Consider the following 17,892-nt stretch of genomic DNA (forward strand, 5'->3'; position numbering starts at 1 on the left):
TCCGCCCTCAGTCCCCCAGCTGCCCAGGGATGGCCCAAGGTGCAGGCAAGCCTGGGATGTTGGCTGCCCAGCCGCCCAGGGTCACCTGAGGCTCAGGTAACCAGGGCCAGCCAAGGCTTGCGCTGCTGGCAGTGGCAGCAGCAGAGGTATGATGGGGGTGTCACCTTTCTCTGATGGCCGGGTTGCCTCCCGCCCCTGAGGGCACCCGGACTGTGAGCAGGCCAGGCTGAGGGACCTCCCCTCCAGTGCATGAATTTTCATGCACTGGGCCTCTAGTCTATAATAATAAAAGCATAATATGCTAATTAGACCAGATGTCCTCCGGATGTCCTTCCGGATGACCTTCCAGATGAAGCCAGGGATGCAAGGGAAGCCTGGGTCCCTGGTGCCAGAGGGAAGCTGGTGCTGGCAGCCGGGGGAAGGAAGGCCTACTCTTGCACGAATTTTGTGCATCGGGCCTCTAGTAAGTTTTATAAAAACACTTTTCTTTTTCCAGCTGCTGCACCTACCGTCATTTTCTTATTTGTATTTTTAAAATATATTTTTATTGATTTTGAGAGAGAGAGAAACTTATTTGTGAGAGCAAAACATTGGATTGACTGCCTCCTGCACGCCCCCTACTGGGAATTGAACCTGAAACCTGGGCATGTGCTCTGACCTGGAATAGAACCATGACCTTTCTTTCAGTGCACAGGACAACGCCCAACCAACTGAGCCACACTGGCCAGGGTAACTACCTTAATTTTATTTAAAAAATTATTTATATTTTAAATCCTCACCTGAGGATATTTTTCCATTGATTTGTAGAGAGAGTGGAAGAGAGAGGGAAAGACAGAAAAATATCAATGTGAGAGAAACACATTGATTGGTTGCCTCCTGCATGCTCCTGGACCAGGGCCTGGGCAGAGGAGGAGCCATGCCCTTATAAAAATTATATATATATATATTTCAGAGAGGATAGGAAGGGAGATAGAAACATCAATGATGAGAGTGATTGGTTGCCTCCTGCATGCCCACACCCCCTCCCCGAAAGTTCCCGTTAAAGCCCTGGCTGGGTCACATCAGTACCGCCAACCAAGCCTGGTGGCCAGAGCAATGCAATGCACTGATTGGCTTATAACTGGGGCTGAGAGTGGGGAACAGGTAGGAGGGTGACATGCATGGTGTGGAGGTAAGCCGTAAACGTCCATTCTTTTCTGACCAAGCCACAGGATGGGCTGGTCTCTGGGATGACAACAGCCAGTGTCACCTCAACTCTCCTTCGCTTGTCTGCTTTCTTTTTTTAGTTTTACTCCCTCAGGTCTCCCATCCCCCAGGAGGCTGGGAGCAAGGCTCAGGCAGCTCCAGGCTCCTGGTCTTATTGACCAGAGGAGGGACAGCTGTCCCGACAACTTCAGTTAGAAAAAGTCCCAGGGCAGGGCTTTGATCATGTGCCTACCTTATGGCCCATCACCGTGGTCTGGGGCATGGGACACTGTGATTGGCTCAACCAGAGTCACGTGTCTACCTCTGTGGCCCCAGAGCACAAAGAGGTGCCTGGAGAGGCTTTCCACCAGGGTTTTGTAATCACCAGGGAGCGCCATTGCTATTGTGTATATAGGATGAACCTTTTGCTTACTGGTTAGGTGTTAGAGGTGTGCAGTTTGCCAGAAGCAAAGCAGATGAAGTCTTAGCTCATTTGGCTGGAACTGTTCAAAAGCAGGTAAAGTAGGGAGGGGCTTGTTCTCAGAAGGAGCTGCAAGTCTTGTCACACTGCAGCGTAAACTGGATAAATATCGGTTCTACTAGAGGCCCGGATGTCCTGAGTGTCGTGCACTCAGGGGAGGGGGGTTACTCAGCCTGGCCTGCACCCTCTCCCAGTTCGGGAGCCTTCAGGGGATGTCCACCTCTGGCTTAGGCCTGCTCCCCGGGGATCGGACATCCTTCTGGCAGCCCAGGAGCCCTCAGGGGATGTCTGACTGCAGCTTAGGCCCCCTCCAGGGAGCAGACCTAAGCCGCATTCAGACATCCTTAGCACTGCTGAAGAGGTGGGAGAGACTCCCGCCACCCCTGCTGCGCTCGCAGCCATCAGCCCAGCTTGTGGCTGAGTGGAGCTTCCCCTGTGTGAGCGTACTGACCAGCAGGGGGCAGCTCCTGCATTGAGCATCTGCCCTCTGGTGGTCAGTGCGCATCATAGTGGCCAGTTGTTCCACCATTAGGGTCAATTTGCATATTACCCTTTTATTATATAGGATAGTGAATGCAATGACATCTTTCAGGTACGCTGATTTTAGATATTTGTAAGTTTTTTTTTTGTTTTTGTTTGTTGTTTTTTTGCATGTGTACCTCTGTATGTGTGCTCTGGGAGATGTATGGGGGATGTGGAGAATGTCTGTGTATGGGGGTGTTCTATGGTGTGAATGCAGGTGACATTGGAAGAGGTTTTGGGGTGTGAAAGGGGTCACTAGGGGACCTAGGAGTGTGAGGGGAGAGGAGTAGAGAGACACCCACCTTCCTGGCTTCCACACCCCGGAACCCCTCTTCATCACTGAAGAGACTACAGTGTCTTGGATAACTTTGTGTGTGTGTTTGGGCATGTCTGGGAGTGATAGTGAGGATACTGTGAGTTGCTGTGGGACATCTTTTGGGAGTGTGAGTGGGGCGACTTTGGGAGTAACTGTGGGGGTGACTCTAGAAATGATTGAGATGATTCTGTGGTGTGACCTCAAGAATGTGAGTGGGGGTGACTCAGGGGTCATCTGTGGGGTGACGTTTGTATGCGTAGTTGATTAGGAGGGTGTCTGAGGCTTACGTTTAGGGCGAATGGGGGTTGATTTGGGAGGACTCTGAGGGTGTGAGTGGGGATGACTTGCAGTTTACAGGTTCCCCGGGGGGTGATTTTGTGAGAGTCATATTTTGGGGTTTCTAGGAGGTGACTTTGGTGATGGGAATGGGAGTGACTTTGAGGATGCCTGTAGTCAAACTCTGGGGGGCCTTTGGGGGTACTGCTCAGGGGTGTCATTGACATGAGTTTAGAGGTTGACCTTGGAGAGCATCTGGGGGTGACTCTGGGACAATCCTCCCTCCCCCCACTTCCCCCGTTCCCCCCAGTTCTCATCCACATGAGCATGGGCTTCATGATGCTGGCCTTGACCATATGTCTCATCCTCGTCACCACCATGGCCCTCTCCTTCTGGCCGGTCTTCCGCCGCCTGAACAAGATCGACCTTATCTTCAGTTTCCTCAGCTTCATCGTTGGTAAGTGTGGGCCTGGGGGATGGGGTGCCCTCCCCAAACCCAGCATCTGTGCCCTGGGAGGCGGATCTCAGAGTTTTCTGTCCTACGGTCACCTGGGTCCGTCTTTGACAGTTTCTCTCACACTTCTCCTTCCTCTGTCTTTCTCAGTTGGGATGAGTAGTGTGGGGGGCATCCCTGACTGTCGAGAGCATAAGTGTGTGTGTGTGCGTGAGTCTGGAGGTTCTGGGGTACCTGTTTAGCCTAGTGTCCATCTCTGGCCCCACCCAAGCGCAGGGTTCCTGGTTATCCTCAGCATGACGCTCTTTGTAGCCAACTGCCAGGCCCTGAGACCAAAGCCACGTATTTCGTACCTGTTTACCTCCTACCTATGCTGGGGCAGCGCCGCCTTGATACTGTGGACAGGTGAGAGCGGGCTCCTAGGGAAGAAGGGGCGGGGCCTCGGGAAGAATGGGCGGGGCCTCAGGAAGAAGGGGCGGGGCCTCGGGAAGAAGGGGCGTTTGGGGAGAAAACCTGGGCTGGGCCTGGGGCCCAGATGGTGGTGAACCCAAGGAGGCGGGGCCTAGGGAAAGGGGGCGGAGCCTCTGCGGCACTGGGTGGTCCAGCCGCCTACCCAGCTCCTCCTGCCCAGGAGTCCTGAGCTACTTAAACTACGCGGGCATGTGGAGCCAGGCCTCGTTCAGCTGGGATCGGCGGGTGAGCTACTGGCGGTGGGCCTCGCGTATAGGCTCCGGCTCTGGAAGGCACACGTCCAGACAGTCAGACTCAGACCGCAAGTCCAGTTCGCTCCCGGGCCAGGGGATCCCCGCCAAGCCTCCCTAAGCCTTGGTTGCTCAGGACATGGACGGGTAACTGGGCCCCAGGGCGGGGATCGGACCTCCACGGAGGCCCCGCCTCCCTAAGAACATGCCTCGCCCTCCGAGCGCTGCTGACAAAGCCGGGACCCTCAAGCTTGGGCCCACCCTTTGCGGCTCTGTTCCCGTCCAGAGTCCTCCCCTGGTCCCCATCCCAGAAGTCAGACACCGCCCCCTTGCGATCTGCATGCAGCTCCCGCCAAGGGGCCAGTGGGTGTGGATCTGCTCCCATCCTAGCGTGGCCCCGCCCCAATCCCAGATAGGCCACGCCCAGATCCTACCTAGGCCCCCCCAATCCTAGCCAGGCCATACCCGATCCTAGTGTGGCCCCTCCCCAGGAAGGCGTGGCTTGCCGCAGCATCCCTCGCCCACCTTCCTGGCTTCCGCACCACAATAAAATGTGGGCACCACCCCGCTCTCAGAGTCCGATCCTCCACTGCGCCCTCTCCCTCGGGGCAGGGTCGGGCCCGGTGTGTGCGAGAACCGGCCTGGAGTCCCGGCCTCCTCCTCTGCCTGTTTGTCTGCACCTGCCTCTGCCCCATCCTTTCCCCTGTCCGTTGCTGCACGCCTCCCGCCCCAACACAGGGAGGGCGGGGAGACTCCAGCCTGGCCCTGGAGACGGGGCGGGAGGGGGTGTGTGTGTGGGGAGGGGTGTCTGGGAAGCCAGATGACACCAGAACTCCATGCAAATTGGATGCATATTTGGTTTTAATTGGGGGGGGGGCGGTGCGGGGGGGTCAGGGATAGGGCAGAGGCATTCAGGCATTGGCTGCCATGGTCTTCTTGATCCAACCCACGAGGGGCAGAATTCTGGTGAAGACCCCGGGCGTGTTGGGTCGGGCGCAGGGGGTTTGGCCCCAGGAGGTGATTCCTTGAAGGACCCCGTTGCAGATCAGCGGCCCCCCGGAGTCACCCTGCAGGAGGGGGAGAGGGGGAGTGAGTGAGGTCAGTGAGGCCGGGGGCTCTGCCTGCAGACCCGAGTCCAGCTGTGGGGAGGGACACACTTGTCTCTGGGGCCCACTCCCAGGAGGAGGTGGCAGGGTTCCAATAGGGGGACAGTGCGTGGAGTTCTAGCCAATGGGGGTGGGACGCCAGGGCCCTGGAGGACAGTCCCTTCAGGGGGGGGCGGAGAGGGGGCATCCATCCACGAGACCCTCCCACCTCAGGGCTCATCTCAGATGTCACCTCTCCCAGCTAGCTCTCTCTGCCCCGACTGTAAATGCGTGTTAGAGGGAGGAGGGCGATGCACGGGCCACCTGATTGGGGGTGTGAGGAGGAAAGGGGCAGAGGAGGGACCTGGAGCACTGGGGGGGGGGGGGCGGTATCTGGGCAGCCTTGGAGACAGATGCCTGGATAGCTCTCAGCCCCTGTCAGCCCCCCCCCTCCCCCCGCAGTATGCTGAGGCCCAGGGGGGAGCAGGTCAGCTCACCGCACAGGTGTCCTTGCCACCCTCCAGGTGTCCAACACACATCATGACGTTCGTCACCTTCTCGGGGTGGGCTTCGGCACACACCTTGTTGGGCAGGAGTGTGAGGTCCACGCACTGGAGCTCATCTGGGTACTGGGCTGCGGGCCAGGGAGAACATGGCTGTGGCCGACGCCTCCTGGCTCCTCGGCCCTCCTCCCTCAGACCCCGGAGCCCAGGTCCCCATTGCCCCACCCACTCCCGACCCCCCGGTGCCTGGGTTCCAGGCTGACATACGTGGGTATGGGTTGGTGCTGCCCCAGCCAGAGGCGTAGCAGGTGCTCCCCAGCTTGGGGGCGCGGCTGGGCAGGGCCAGGGTCTTCACGGTGTCTGTGAGCTGCACGGGCTCCGCCAGGCGGAGCAGCATGAGGTCGTAGCTGTAGTCCTCCCCGGGGTGGGTGGTGTGGTTCTTCAGGAGGGTCAGGTTGAACCGAGGGTGCGGGAAGCTCTTACTGACCTGGACGAACTGCGCCCCGTCTTCCTCTTCAAACAGGTTGTGGCGACCCAGCCAGAGCTGGTAATTGCTGGGGGGAGAGGGGGACGCAGGGCATGAGGAGGGAGGAGGGGGAGAGAAGTGTGTGTGTGTGGGGGGGAAGGGGCAGGGCAGCATGGGGCTGGGTCTCAAAAGAGAGAGAGAAACGAGGAGGAAAAGGGAGAGAGCATGAAAGATTCCAAAGCGGTGGAGACGATGATTCAAGGCTGATCCGGGGACAAGGGGCGTGAGGAAGAGGGCTTGAAGCAGGTGCGGGGAATGAGCGAGCGGGAGGGAGAACAGGGAAGGAGGGAGCAGAAAGGGGGCGGGATGAGGAAGAGCCGGAGACGGTGAGAGACAGACAGAAGGACGAAGCAGGAAAGAACAGAATGAGGGAGCAGAGGGAGAAACAGACACAGTGAGAAAGTGACGGAGGTAGGAGAGAGAGAGAGAGAGAGAGAGAGAGAGAGAGAGAGAGAGAGAGAGAGAAGTGGGAGCCGAGGAGGCCAGGGGGTGACAGGGAGAGAGAGACCAGGCGGGGAGGGCAGGAGGTGGAGGAGCAGATGGGAGGAGGGGCCTGCGCCCAGCTGGGCAGCAGCTGGGGCTGCGGGGCTGGTTCCCCAGCAGGCGGGTGGCCTGGCCCTGAGCCCAAGGTCAGCTGTCCCCCTTCCCTCCCCAGCACCTTCCCCTCCTCTTCTCATTCCTTCCCCTTCCCCCGTGGCCCTCAAGGTTCTCACACAGCCCCACCGGAGGCCAGCCCTTCCCCGTGGGGCTCCTGGATGGCGGGGCTGGGCCGTGTGAGAACCTCCCTCCCCCAAAATGTTGGGGGCGACCCTCCCTTTTCCCTGGGGGTCCCCTTCAGTCCCATGTTGGGGGTGTGTGTGTGCACAGTAGTGATGGGGAGAGGGAGTGAGGCAGAAACTCAGAGAGAGAGAGAAGAGAAGAGAAGAGAGAGGAGAGAGATCTAGGGGAGGGACAGAGGCAGACTCAGGCTGCCATGGGAGGGCTTTCTGGTCAACCAGTCCCAGCCCTGTCTCTCTCCTCGTGACCCCGGACCGCGACCTGTCCTTTCTGGGTCCCCTGAGGTCATCTGAAGGGACAGTGCTGGCTGCCCAGTGCTGTGGTAGCACAGATACCCCCAACCCCACCCCGACCCCTCGCCCCTTACTCACTCGCTGATGCAGTGAGCAGCCGTTAGCACCCACTGGGGGTCCACCAGGACACCCCCGCACTCGAAGCGGTTGTAATGGTACAGGGCCGCCTGCCAGGGCTGGGGTGTCTTGCACTCCCAGCCTCCGACGATCCGGGACTGGATGGCAGGCACGGCGCCTGCAGAGGGGGTGCTGAGTCAGGGCGGATGGAGGTGGCCAGGGGGCCAGGGGACTGGACTGGGAGAGGGGGCCGGGCTATGGACACGCAGGGACGCAGGGGCAGAGGGCCCGGGTCTGAGGACATGAGCAGGGGTGATGGGAAGGGCTCAGGATCCTGAAGCCTCTGAGACTGTGGGGGTGGGGTGGGGGGGAAGGGGGTGATGGCTGGACCTGGGTGGGAGGATGTTCTGCTGAGGGCAGAGCTGACCCCATCAGGTGCGGGGTGGGCTTTGTGGGGGTGATGGGGGGTCTTGGCCTGGAGGACAAGAGGCTGTGGGTTCTGAGAGGGGAAACCAAGGTTAAAGGCCTCAGAGAGGGGCTCAGAGGCTGGGTGAGAGGATTTGGAGGGTTTAGGGGCTTCCAGGCTGATGAAATGATTAGGGACCTTTTTTTTTGGCGGGGGGGGGGGGGGGGTTGGGCTTTCGGGGCTTCTGGAAAGGGTATGGATTTGGGGAATCAGGTCAAGAAGAAGCACCTGGGGAATGTGGGGTGACTGGGGCTCCTGGTTGAGAGAATTTGGGGTTCCAGGCCAAAGAGTGGCCAACCGGGTCTGGCTGGGAGAGGGCTCCTGTAGGGTTTGGGGTCCTGTGATCAGGGGATGGCATTCTAAGGGGGGTGGGAGCCCCGGGACAGGGCAGGGGTCAAGACTGGGCTCAAAAGGCGGGAGAGCCGGTGATAGTCATTCTGGGATGGTGGGGAGTCTATGGAGCTGGGTCACAGTCGGGGGGGGGGGGTGGGAAGAAAGGGGGGGACCTGGGTCCCTTGGGAGTGATATTAGGACAGGAATGGAGACAGAGGCATACCAGGGGCCAAGCAGCTGTGGGAATGCAGGGAGGACCCACGTGATGTTGGGTGCTTTGGGGCGGGAGGGGCAGGACAGCTGGGCCAGGAAGGCATATGGGATCCTGGGGAGGGGGGGTTGTCCCAGAAAACCAGAGCTGTGCAGGAGGTTTAGGGGGTACAGGGGGTGCAGGGGGAGAAGGCTCAGCTGGAGGAAGGATGGAGAGTCCACAGGGAAGGGAGCATGTGGTTGGGGGTGCAATGTTTCTCCTGGAGGACAAGGCCGGGGTGCTGGATGCGGGTCTCGGGGCAAAGCGTGAGGGAAGAAAGAGACAGTCACAGAACCCCCGTCGGAGGTGTCTGATGGCATTTGGGGGGTCCTGGGAGGATTGGGGGACCGGATGCCAGGGACTGGAGGACCTGTTTGAGAGCTGACAGCTGGAGTGGTAGGATTGGGGGACTCAGGAGCCAGACCGTTGGGCCACAGAGATCTGGAGGGGTGAGAGGGGGTGATCAGGGTCCCAGGGTCTGTTGGGATTGGGGGGGGCGTCCTCGGAAGAGTTGGAGTCCCCCAAAGAGCGAGACTGAGATGGCCCAGGATGCCCCCTTCGTAGAGGGGCTGGGGCGGGATCTGAGGGGGGAAGAGTAGAAGTTCTGGGGGGCCCTGGTGGGGGAAGGACTGTGGGTTGGAGGGGTGCAGGCTGGGGAGCTGGGTGGGGAGGGAAAGGACTTATTATCATATTCTATTGGGAGGGAAGGAAGGCGGCGTGAGAGGCAGGGCCGGCTCCCCTCCCACATCTTCCCCCACTGGCTTACCAGTACTGGCCAGGGACAGAGCAAGGCCCAGGCCCAGGAACCACATGGCGGCAGAGGTGTCCGGGGGGCAGGCAGGTGGTGAGCCAGGAGGGCCGCCCTGAGGAGCCTTTAAAAGCCCCTAGGGCCCCGCCCCTGCCCTGCTGGCACTCAGATCCTGGACACCTCCCCCCAACCCGGCCTGTGAAGGGACGGGAGAACCAGCAGCTGCTGCTCTGAAGGGCCTGGAAGCGTGGGGGTGGGGGTGGGGGGGTAGAGGGGGGGAACCAGGGCAGGGCCCAGAGCTCCTGGGGCGTTGATCTTGGGGACAGAGCCAGTGAGGATGTCATTGGCAGTTAGACCCGAGCAGAGCAAGGACGATGGGCCGGGTACAGCAGGTCACAGGGCGGAAAGCCCGGGTGCCTACCTCACTGCCCTCCCCCACCCCCGTAAACTTTCCTCCCCATTGCAACGCTCCCTGGTCCTGCTGTTTCGACCCCCACACCGAGGCCTCAGTCGCGTTTCAGCTCCAGGCCCAGCAAAGCAGCAACACCAGAGAAGTGAGGCCATGGCTGCCCAGCAGGACCAGCTGCAATAACTAATGACCCCTGACCCCGGGGCCAGCCAATCAGTGGAGACCGGGACCCTGAAAGGGCACACCTGGGAAACAGACCAATGTGCTGCTGAAACCCTCCCCTAAGATTGCTCACCTGCAGGAGAGAAAGAAAAGCCCTTAGGACAGAGGGCCCAGCTCATGCTCTCCCTCTGGGGCGCACACCTGTGCCTTTCCCTCCCCCCCTCCCCCCTAGGCAGGCATCTCCTAACCTCTAAGGGACCCCATGGAACTTGCAACCAGGGGAGCAGTGGGCAGCGGCAGCTCCTCCTGGGCTCACCCCTGAGCCCGTCTACGAGGCCCCCTTTTGTCCGACTTCTTAGTGAGCCAGAGCGGCCCCACCTGGGTTGCTTCGTCTATGCTAAGCCCTTCATTGTTTCACGAAGGGCATTTGCTGTGGCCAATACATTCTTGCTTGCTTTGCTGCACTTCATCCTCTCTCTCTCTCTCTCTTTTTTAAAAGTATATTTTATTGATTTTTCACAGAGAGGAAGGGAGAGGGATAGAGAGTTAGAAACATCGCTGAGAGAGAAACATCGATCAGCTGCCTCCTGCACACCCGCTACTGGGGATGTGCCCACAACCAAGGTACATGCCCTTGACCAGAATCGAACCTGGGACCCTTCAGTCCATAGGCCGACGCTCTATCCACTGAGCCAAACCAGTCAGGGCTCTCCTGGCTCTTTGGTAAAATCGAAGCAGCTCACAGGGTCCCAGTCTCTGCTTTAGGCCAGGACAGGAGAGTATTTGCCTTTTTGCCATGGCTACCAGGAAGCCGGGAACTAAACCTTGAAAAAAAAAAAAATGTACTCATTCTTGACCATCTAGTCACGTGTGCGGAGGTATAGAGTACTTCCCCCGTGCCAGGCCCTGTTTGAGTCCGTTCATATGAATTTCCTCCCTTAACCCTATGAATGAAGCAACATGAGGGCCCTTGCTTCACAGACATGGAAACTGAGGGTGAGCCTTATTCTCAAGGTCACACAGCCGATCGCATGTGTTGAGGGAACAGAGCCCCTGCTTTCAGGCCATTTCTCCTCACCTAGGGGTCAGGACAGAGGGTGGAAAGGAACCACGTACATCGGATCTGGGTTCCCCGCCCAGTCTCTGGTTCCCATGTCCCTTCATCCCCAGAAGAAAGTCACAGAAACGTTTACAGAGAAACTTGCACCAGTGCTGTTATCTTGGTGTTAAACAGGCGACCTTTGAGCACCAATATCAGACCGGACAAGCCCTTGGCTAACACGGGGCCTTGGACAAATGGGGTTTTTTTGGAGGCGGGTGGTGGTGGTGGCTAATTCTGTCCCCGGTCAGGATGGAGCGGCCATGGGAGTGTCTGCTCAGAGACACGAGGAGTGGGGGTGGGGGGAGGTGGGGGGGGGGGTGGGGGGAGGTGGGGGGGGCGGGGTAGGCCCATAACAGTCAGTTCCTCCTCATGGTGTCCCGGATCCAGTCCAAGTATCTGCACACTTTGGTGTAGACGCCAGGCTTGGTGGTGGTGTCGCAGGGGACATCCCCCCAGGAGACGACGCCCTGCAGGATGCCTCCACAGACCAGGGGTCCCCCGGAGTCACCCTGCGGGGAGAAGCGGAAGCCGGAGTGAGAAGCTGCGGGTCTAGTGTTCCCAGCCCCCCTCGGAACCACCATTCGCAATCTCAATCCACATCCAACCCCACCCCATCTTAACCCAACACAACCCAGGTGAACCCAACCAACCGGACCCCCACCCAACCCCACTCAGCCAGCCCATGTCCAGCCCCACGCCCACCCCACCCCAACCCCGACACCTTCCCCATTCAAAACGGAACCAGACCCATGCCCATGGCCCTGTCATTGGCGTCCTAACTCCAGCCCATGCCACCCCAAACCCACCATGGTCTCTAACCCCAACCTCACCCCTGTTCTAACTGCCCTTCCTTCTCCATCCCCGAACTCATCAGAGTATCTTCTCTGGCCCCAAGCAAGCAAAATCCGACCCCGGGCCCCACTCCCAAACTCGGGCCCCTGCCTCTCCTCGGGGCGTGGACCACCCCTCTTGGCTCTGACCTCACAGGAGTCGGTGCCTCCGCCTTCCACCCCTGCACACACCATGGTGCTCATCAGGTGCCCTGGGTAGTCCTTGCTACAGGACGAGTCCGAGATGATGCTGATGTTGGCGCAGTGCAAGGTGTCTGGGAGGTTCACTGGGGAGGACAGCGAGCCGTGAGCGACTCCCTCCATTTTTCAGGCCCGTGTTCTCTCCGCCCAAGAGCCCTGGGGGGGGGACAGAGTCCTCACGCACCTGGTGACTCCGGGCTCCCCGTGGTCTCAGACTCGTAGGCGGACACCAGGCCCCAGCCGGACACCACGCAGGAATCGCCGGCTTGGGGGCAGCGCCTGGGCAGCGACACGGGGCGCACTTGCGGGGAGAGGCGCGCGGGCCGTGCCAGACGCACCAGCATGAGGTCGTGTTGATGGGTGCGCGCCACGTAGCCCGGGTGCGGGATGATGCGGCTCACAGTCCGCAGCTGCTCCAGGCCGTCGCGCTTGCGCAGGTTGTGCTCGCCCAGGCGCACTCTCATGTTGCTGTGCAGGCGGCGGGCGAGCGGGGCGGGCGAGTGGGCGGGCGAGTGATTACGCGCAAGGGCGGGGAGGAGTAGACAGAAACATAAAAGAGCGGGCAACCTGGGGCGCCCCAACCCCTTTGGAATCTAGATATCCTATTGCCCTCCCCGCAAAGCCCCAAAGCCAATCGGTCCAGCCCCTGCCCTTCCCCCTCCCCTCCTCCCCCCCCACCCCCAAGGACCCAAGCGCCCACAGGCATGCCCACGCCTGGGACTCAGTCCTCAGGCTCCAGCTCGCTCTTCTGCAGAGTCAAGGTTCTCAGACCCCTAGACCCTCCCCGCCATGGCCCCCCAGGACCCTGAGCCCTGCCTTCCTACCGGGTTTGGCAGTGAGCTGCAGACAGCACCCAGTATGGGGAGATGAGGGAAGCCCCGCAGTTAAAGCGGCTGCGATCGAAGAGGGCCACTTGCCAAGGTTGGGAGTGGGGCACGCACTCCTCGCCCTTCAGCACCTTGCCGCTGTTGTCCTGGGCTGCTGGGCGGAGGCGGGGGGGGGGGGGTTTGCGGGGGGAGAGGGTGTCAAAGTCCTTTTCTTTTCTTTCTTTTTTTAAAAAAAATATATTTTATTGATTTTTTTTTTTACAGAGAGGAAGGGAGAAGGATAGAGAGTTAGAAACATCGATAAGAGAGAAACATCGATCAGCTGCCTCCTGCACACCCCCCACTGGGGATGTGTCCGAAACCAAGGTACATGCCCCTGACCGGAATCGAATCTGGGACCCTTCAGTCCGCAGGCCGACACTCTATCCACTGAGCCAAACCGGTCAGGGCTTCTTTCTTTCTTAAAATATATTTTTTATTGATCTCAGAGAGGAAGAGAGAGGGGGAGAGAGAGAGAGAGAGAGAGAGAGAGAGAGAGAGAGAGAAACATCAAAGATGAGAGAGAATCATTGATGGGCTGCCTCCTGCATGTCCCACACTGAAGATGAAGCCTGCAACCCGGGCATGTGCCCCCTCCGGGAACTGAACCCTGGCCTCCTGGTTCATAGGTCGATGCTCACCCACTGAGCCAGGCCGGCCAGGCTGTGTCAGAGTTCTTTTCCTTGCACGCTGCCCTCACTATGTATTTGTCACCTGTGCCTTCCCCAAACGTTGTATTGATTTTTAGGCACCGCCCCCTCCCCAGCTTTTACAACTTTTGCTTATTTTCTCCACAACTGTGGCCCTGTCCCTGGCCCCCACTCATTTGCCAAAGGGCTCTGGGAGGGAGGGGACAGGGAAGGGACCAGAGGAGGAGAAGTCTTCTGTCATTGGGAGTAGAGACAAGGACAGTGGGTACCGCGCGGGCAGATGGCCACTTGGAACCAGCCATTCAAGGTCACTGAGCTGTCACAGGCATCAAATGGATGTGGCCACTCAATACGTATGACACACAGTCTTGGCTCCGGAGCCTGGACACCTCAGCCAAATGCAGTGTGTCATACGTACAAGGACACAGGCAAGACCACACAAGGTCATGGGCAAGGGGGCGGGCACCACGGGTCTTCCACACATGGGAACTGATATGGGCAGCACTTGAAGCTGAAACTCACTTGCACCTACATGAGTTGCAGCTTCAGGAATCATAGACCTCACAGGGCCCTGCGGTTTAGCTCAGTGGATAGAGCATCGGTTGTCAGACTAAAGGTGTCTGGGTTTCATTCTGGTCAAGGGCACGTACCTCGGTTGCAGACTCGAAAAATCAATGGAGCCCTGGCCGGTTTGGCTCAGTGGATAGAGCGTTGGCCTGTGGAATAAAGGGTCCCAGGTTCGGTTCCGGCCAAGGGCACATGCCTGGATTGTGGGATCAATCCCCAGTGGGGGGTGGGGTAGGGGCTGTGTGGGAGGCGGCTGATTAGTGATTCTCTCTCATCATGGATGTTTCTATCTGTCTCTCCCTCTCCCTTCCTCTCTGAAATCAATAAAAATATATTTTAAAAAAATCAATGGAGCCTGGCCAGCGTGGCTCAGTGGTTGAGTGTTGACCTAGGAACCAGGAGGTGTTAGTTTGATTCGCGGTCAGGCCACATGTTTGGGCTGCGGGCTTGATCCCCAGTGTGGGCGTGCAGGAGGCCGCCCATCAGTGATTCTCTCTCATCATTGATGTTTCTATCTCTCTCCTGCTCCCTTCCTCTCTGAAATCAATAAATATATATTTTTTAAAAATCAATGGAAAAATGTTCCTCAGGTGAGGATTAACAACCACAACAAAATAATAATAAATAAATCTTTAAAAAAATTCACAGCACGGAGGTTCGTATGTGTGTAGAAATGTAGACAGTTAAGATGTGGGCATTCGTGCCAGCATGCACACACACACTCACAGACACACTCACACACACACACTCACAGACAGGCTTGCAAACAGAAGACCCAGTGTGGGTCCGCACACACCAGGTCACAGGTGTTCACACTTGCACATGGGGGTCTGGACAGACAAGGTGGGGTCTTTAATAAAGGCACATGTGGAGCCCTAACCGGTTTGGCTCAGTGGATAGAGCGTCGGCCTGCGGACTGAAGGGTCCCAGGTTCGATTCCAGCCAAGGGCCTGTACCTTGGTTGCGGGCACATTCCCAGTATGGGGTGTGCAGGAGGCAGCTGATCGATGTTTCTCTCTCATCGATGTCTCCAACTCTTTATCCCTCTCCCTTCCTCTCTGTAAAAAATCATATATATATATATATATATATATATATATATTTAAAAAGGTACATGTGGAGAGACACTGACATGTATTCAGGCCCCCCAAAACTTATTCACAGCCATGGGTCTGTAGTATCGTGGTTAAATTTGGAGGGATAGAGTTATACCCCCCCCAACCCCCACCCCGCATCCAAACATATTATCTGTGAGTCTCTGAGCAAATTATTTGACCTCTCTGTGCCTCCGTTTCCTCATCTGTAAGATGGGACTGTTATAAGGATGGGATGGGGGTGTGTGTGCGATGCCTGACATACGGTGACAGCTTAATAAAAGTTAGTTATTTTAAACAAAGGACTCATAGATTTATTGATGCAGACAGAACGTGTGGATGTCCAGGTTGTGGACACAAATTTAAGCCAAAGTCAGTCCGATGTATGACCAGGCCCAGATCAAGATAGTCCAGGTCAAAACTGTGACTCAGGCCCAAGCCACTCTGTGGAGACTCAAAGGGCCATGTCTGGATGCAGGGTCTGGCCCTTCAAGGTCAAGGACATATGTTTCGCTGGAGACATATTTATCCATCTCTAGCTCAGCCTCCAAGCCAGTTGCTTGGCGTTCAAGTTGAACCTGAACCAAGAAAAAGTCCTGGAGGTACAAGAAGGAGCCATAGGGGGCTGGGGACTGGGGCTGAGGACCTGGGGGAGAGCGTCACTCATCACATGTGTGGGTACCTGGCTCACACATACATGAGCAGGATTGTGCACCCCCCCTCCCTCCAACAGCACCACGCACGAGGACACCCGCAGGGATGTTTCAAGGTCACAGGACCGTGACTCCCTACACTGGGCAACATGCATGTGACCTCAAGGTCACAGCCAGGCACACAATGCCACCCACCCTGGGGCAGGATTTCACCGCCAAGATCAAATGCCCATGCTCTTGGCCCTCTAGGGTTGGGAGCTGGGCCAAGAGCCCTGGCAAGGCAGGGAGAACTGGGATGAGGTGGACAAGGGAACATGACTTAACAAGGGAAGGGTGGGTCGTCCTTCAGGGAAGGGCAGAGGGTGCCGGCTGAACAGCTGGGCACTGAGGCCGCACCTGGCCAGTCCCAGCCGGAGGGGGCGGGGGGCGGCGGGGCGCAGCAGGCAGGCCGGGAGGTGGGGAGGAGAGGAGGAGAGAGCACGGACAGAGCCCAAGGGGATGCTGGCAGCAGGTCGGGGAAGGGGAATGAGGGGAGGTTGGAGGCCCCCCCTGGGGCGAGAGGGTCATGTGTGTGAGGGAGTTCATGAAAGTCCACCCTCAACTCCCCCAGGGTAGAGGCATCAGGTTACAGTTAACTTCTTCACGGGTGGCAGGTGAATGTGGGCAGGAGTGCTCCTGCCACCTGGGGTCACCTTGACCTGGTGGCTGCCCCTCTCTGAGTCACAGCCACCTCTGCTGCCAAAGGAGGCCCGTGGCCCACCTCACGGGGATGCCGCCTGGATCAGGTGACCCTCCCTAGCGCCTGGCACGTGCTGAGCGCTCGGCAAGGCCAGCGCGTTCTCACAGGGCCCTCCTGGCGCCTCCCGCACCTGTTGCTCTCTCCAGGGGACAGTGGGGGAACCTGTCACAGACGTTGAGTGACCAGAAAGCCGCAGGGTCAAGAGAGGAGCAGCCCCCAGAACTGAAACCCAGGTCTGTGCCACCCCAGGGTGGCCGTGTCTGTTGTGATGGGCCCGTGAGAGGCCCTATGTGGCATGGACTCCACGGCGGTTTCCCCCCCACACCCCTACCCCCACCCCACGCCTGACAGCTGTCATGATGGAGTGAGGACTCAAAAGATATTGGCAGGTGGCTGAGGTGGGGCAGGGGTGAGGGAGGAAACCAGCCGTCAGTTGGTTTCTGGGTACGGGAGGGGCTGGCAGATTGCAGGGCCTGGATATGTTCAGGATGGGGGAGTGTAGGGAGCACCCCACTCCCACAGGTGGGTCCCCACCTGGCCCGGGCCCCCCTCACCTGCAGACATCAGCAGGAAGGAAGAGATGAGCAGCCACATCGTAGAGGAGGGACCGGGGCTCTGCTGAAGTCTGGGGAAGAGGAGAGAGCAAACCGGGGTGAGGCTGGCTCCTCCTGCCCCCCTCGGGACCCCTCGGGACACAAACGTATCCTACCTGCCGCTTCAGACACTTCTTCTCAGCGTCCTCGTTCCCCAGCCCCAGCCCCAGCCCGCTCTTCCTCCTGGGGATCCCCTCTGCGACGGGCCTGCCATTCCTCCAGGCACTGGTGGAGACTCCCAGGTGCCCACACGGCCTGGCAGAGCCCAGCACTGTCCTACCTGCCCCTAGACCAGTGGTGGCGAACCCATGACTCGCGTGTCAGAGGTGACAGGCGAACTCATTTTTTTGGCTGATTTTTTTTGTTAAATGGCATTTAAATATATAAAATAAATCTCAAAAATATCAGTCTTTGTTTTACTATGGTTGCAAAGATCAAAACATTTCTATATGTGACACGGCACCAGAGTTAAGTTAGGGTTTTTCGAAATGCTGGCACGCCGAGCTCAAAAGGTTCGCCATCACTGCCCTCGGCCTCTCTCCATCTCCAAGGTCCTGGCTCAGGATACATTCTCTCCCCAGACCCTGTGCCAGGTTCCCATCCAGCCTCTTGGGTCCTCCACACCCTCCCCGAGTCGGTTCCTCCACTCAAGGTCGCAGCCTAGACGACCCCCCAGGGTCTTTCTACGCCTGGAGTTGACCACATCCGATGCGTGCTCACAGCTCGCATGAATCTCCCTGCCCCCAGGATAAAGTCCCAGCCCCCCCGCCTCACTTTCGAGGATGTGATGGCTTCTCCCTTCCGGCCTTGCTGGCTGGGTCTCCCATGACATAACGTTCTAGACACAGTGGATTATTCCGCTTTCCTTCCTGCAATTCCATGCCTCCACGCCCCTGCTTGGGCTGTTCCTCCTTCTAGCTATGCCATTCCCTTCAAGGTCCGCTGCCTCCTGGAGGCCTTTCCTGACCTCTCCCAGGCCGTGGTGTCTGCCCCCCCCCCCCCCCGCCTGCCAGACAGAACTCCCTGAGGGGGGTCCCCAGCACCGCCCGGCAG

The 17,892-nt window shown here is 58.4% G+C and overlaps 2 protein-coding genes across 2 annotated transcripts; both read right to left on the reverse strand.

Moving 5' to 3' along the window:
- Positions 1 to 4,778: 4,778 nt before the first annotated feature.
- On the reverse strand, positions 4,779 to 9,054 carry KLK1 (kallikrein 1). The gene is made up of 5 exons (XM_070401600.1): positions 8,992 to 9,054; positions 7,198 to 7,354; positions 5,791 to 6,077; positions 5,518 to 5,654; positions 4,779 to 5,002 (listed from the first exon to the last, which is right to left on the reverse strand). Exons 1-5 carry the CDS (start codon positions 9,035 to 9,037, stop codon positions 4,847 to 4,849), a joined length of 783 nt encoding a protein of 260 aa, XP_070257701.1. The 5' UTR covers positions 9,038 to 9,054; the 3' UTR covers positions 4,779 to 4,846.
- A 1,948-nt stretch (positions 9,055 to 11,002) lies between these two features.
- Positions 11,003 to 16,855, reverse strand: KLK15 (kallikrein related peptidase 15). The gene is made up of 5 exons (XM_070402113.1): positions 16,801 to 16,855; positions 12,502 to 12,658; positions 11,862 to 12,145; positions 11,627 to 11,763; positions 11,003 to 11,155 (listed from the first exon to the last, which is right to left on the reverse strand). The coding sequence occupies exons 1-5, from the start codon at positions 16,838 to 16,840 to the stop codon at positions 11,003 to 11,005; spliced, it is 771 nt and encodes a 256-aa protein (XP_070258214.1). The 5' UTR covers positions 16,841 to 16,855.
- Positions 16,856 to 17,892: the final 1,037 nt, after the last annotated feature.

This window comes from Myotis yumanensis, unplaced genomic scaffold (assembly GCF_028538775.1).
Source record: "Myotis yumanensis isolate MYYU_CA2020_CCGP unplaced genomic scaffold, mMyoYum1.0.hap1 SCAF_23, whole genome shotgun sequence".
NCBI classification, from domain to species: domain Eukaryota; kingdom Metazoa; phylum Chordata; class Mammalia; order Chiroptera; family Vespertilionidae; genus Myotis; species Myotis yumanensis.

What these genes read in the sequence shown, in the direction of transcription:
- KLK1 (XM_070401600.1), bottom strand. Translation starts at nt 9,037, where the DNA reads ATGTGGTTCCTGGGCCTGGGCCTTGCTCTGTCCCTGGCCAGTACTG. An exon ending in GCTGCTCACTGCATCAGCGA is followed by an intron (nt 6,078 to 7,197) that starts GTGAGTAAGGGG and finishes CTCTCCCCCCAG; the next exon opens with CAATTACCAGCTCTGGCTGG. An exon ending in GTGGCAAGGACACCTGTGCG is followed by an intron (nt 5,003 to 5,517) that starts GTGAGCTGACCT and finishes CCCCTCCTGCAG; the next exon opens with GGTGACTCCGGGGGGCCGCT.
- KLK15 (XM_070402113.1), bottom strand. Translation starts at nt 16,840, where the DNA reads ATGTGGCTGCTCATCTCTTCCTTCCTGCTGATGTCTGCAG. An exon ending in CTTCCTGCTGATGTCTGCAG is followed by an intron (nt 12,659 to 16,800) that starts GTGAGGGGGGCC and finishes GCCTCCGCCCAG; the next exon opens with CAGCCCAGGACAACAGCGGC. An exon ending in GAGGCACCGACTCCTGTGAG is followed by an intron (nt 11,156 to 11,626) that starts GTCAGAGCCAAG and finishes TTCTCCCCGCAG; the next exon opens with GGTGACTCCGGGGGACCCCT.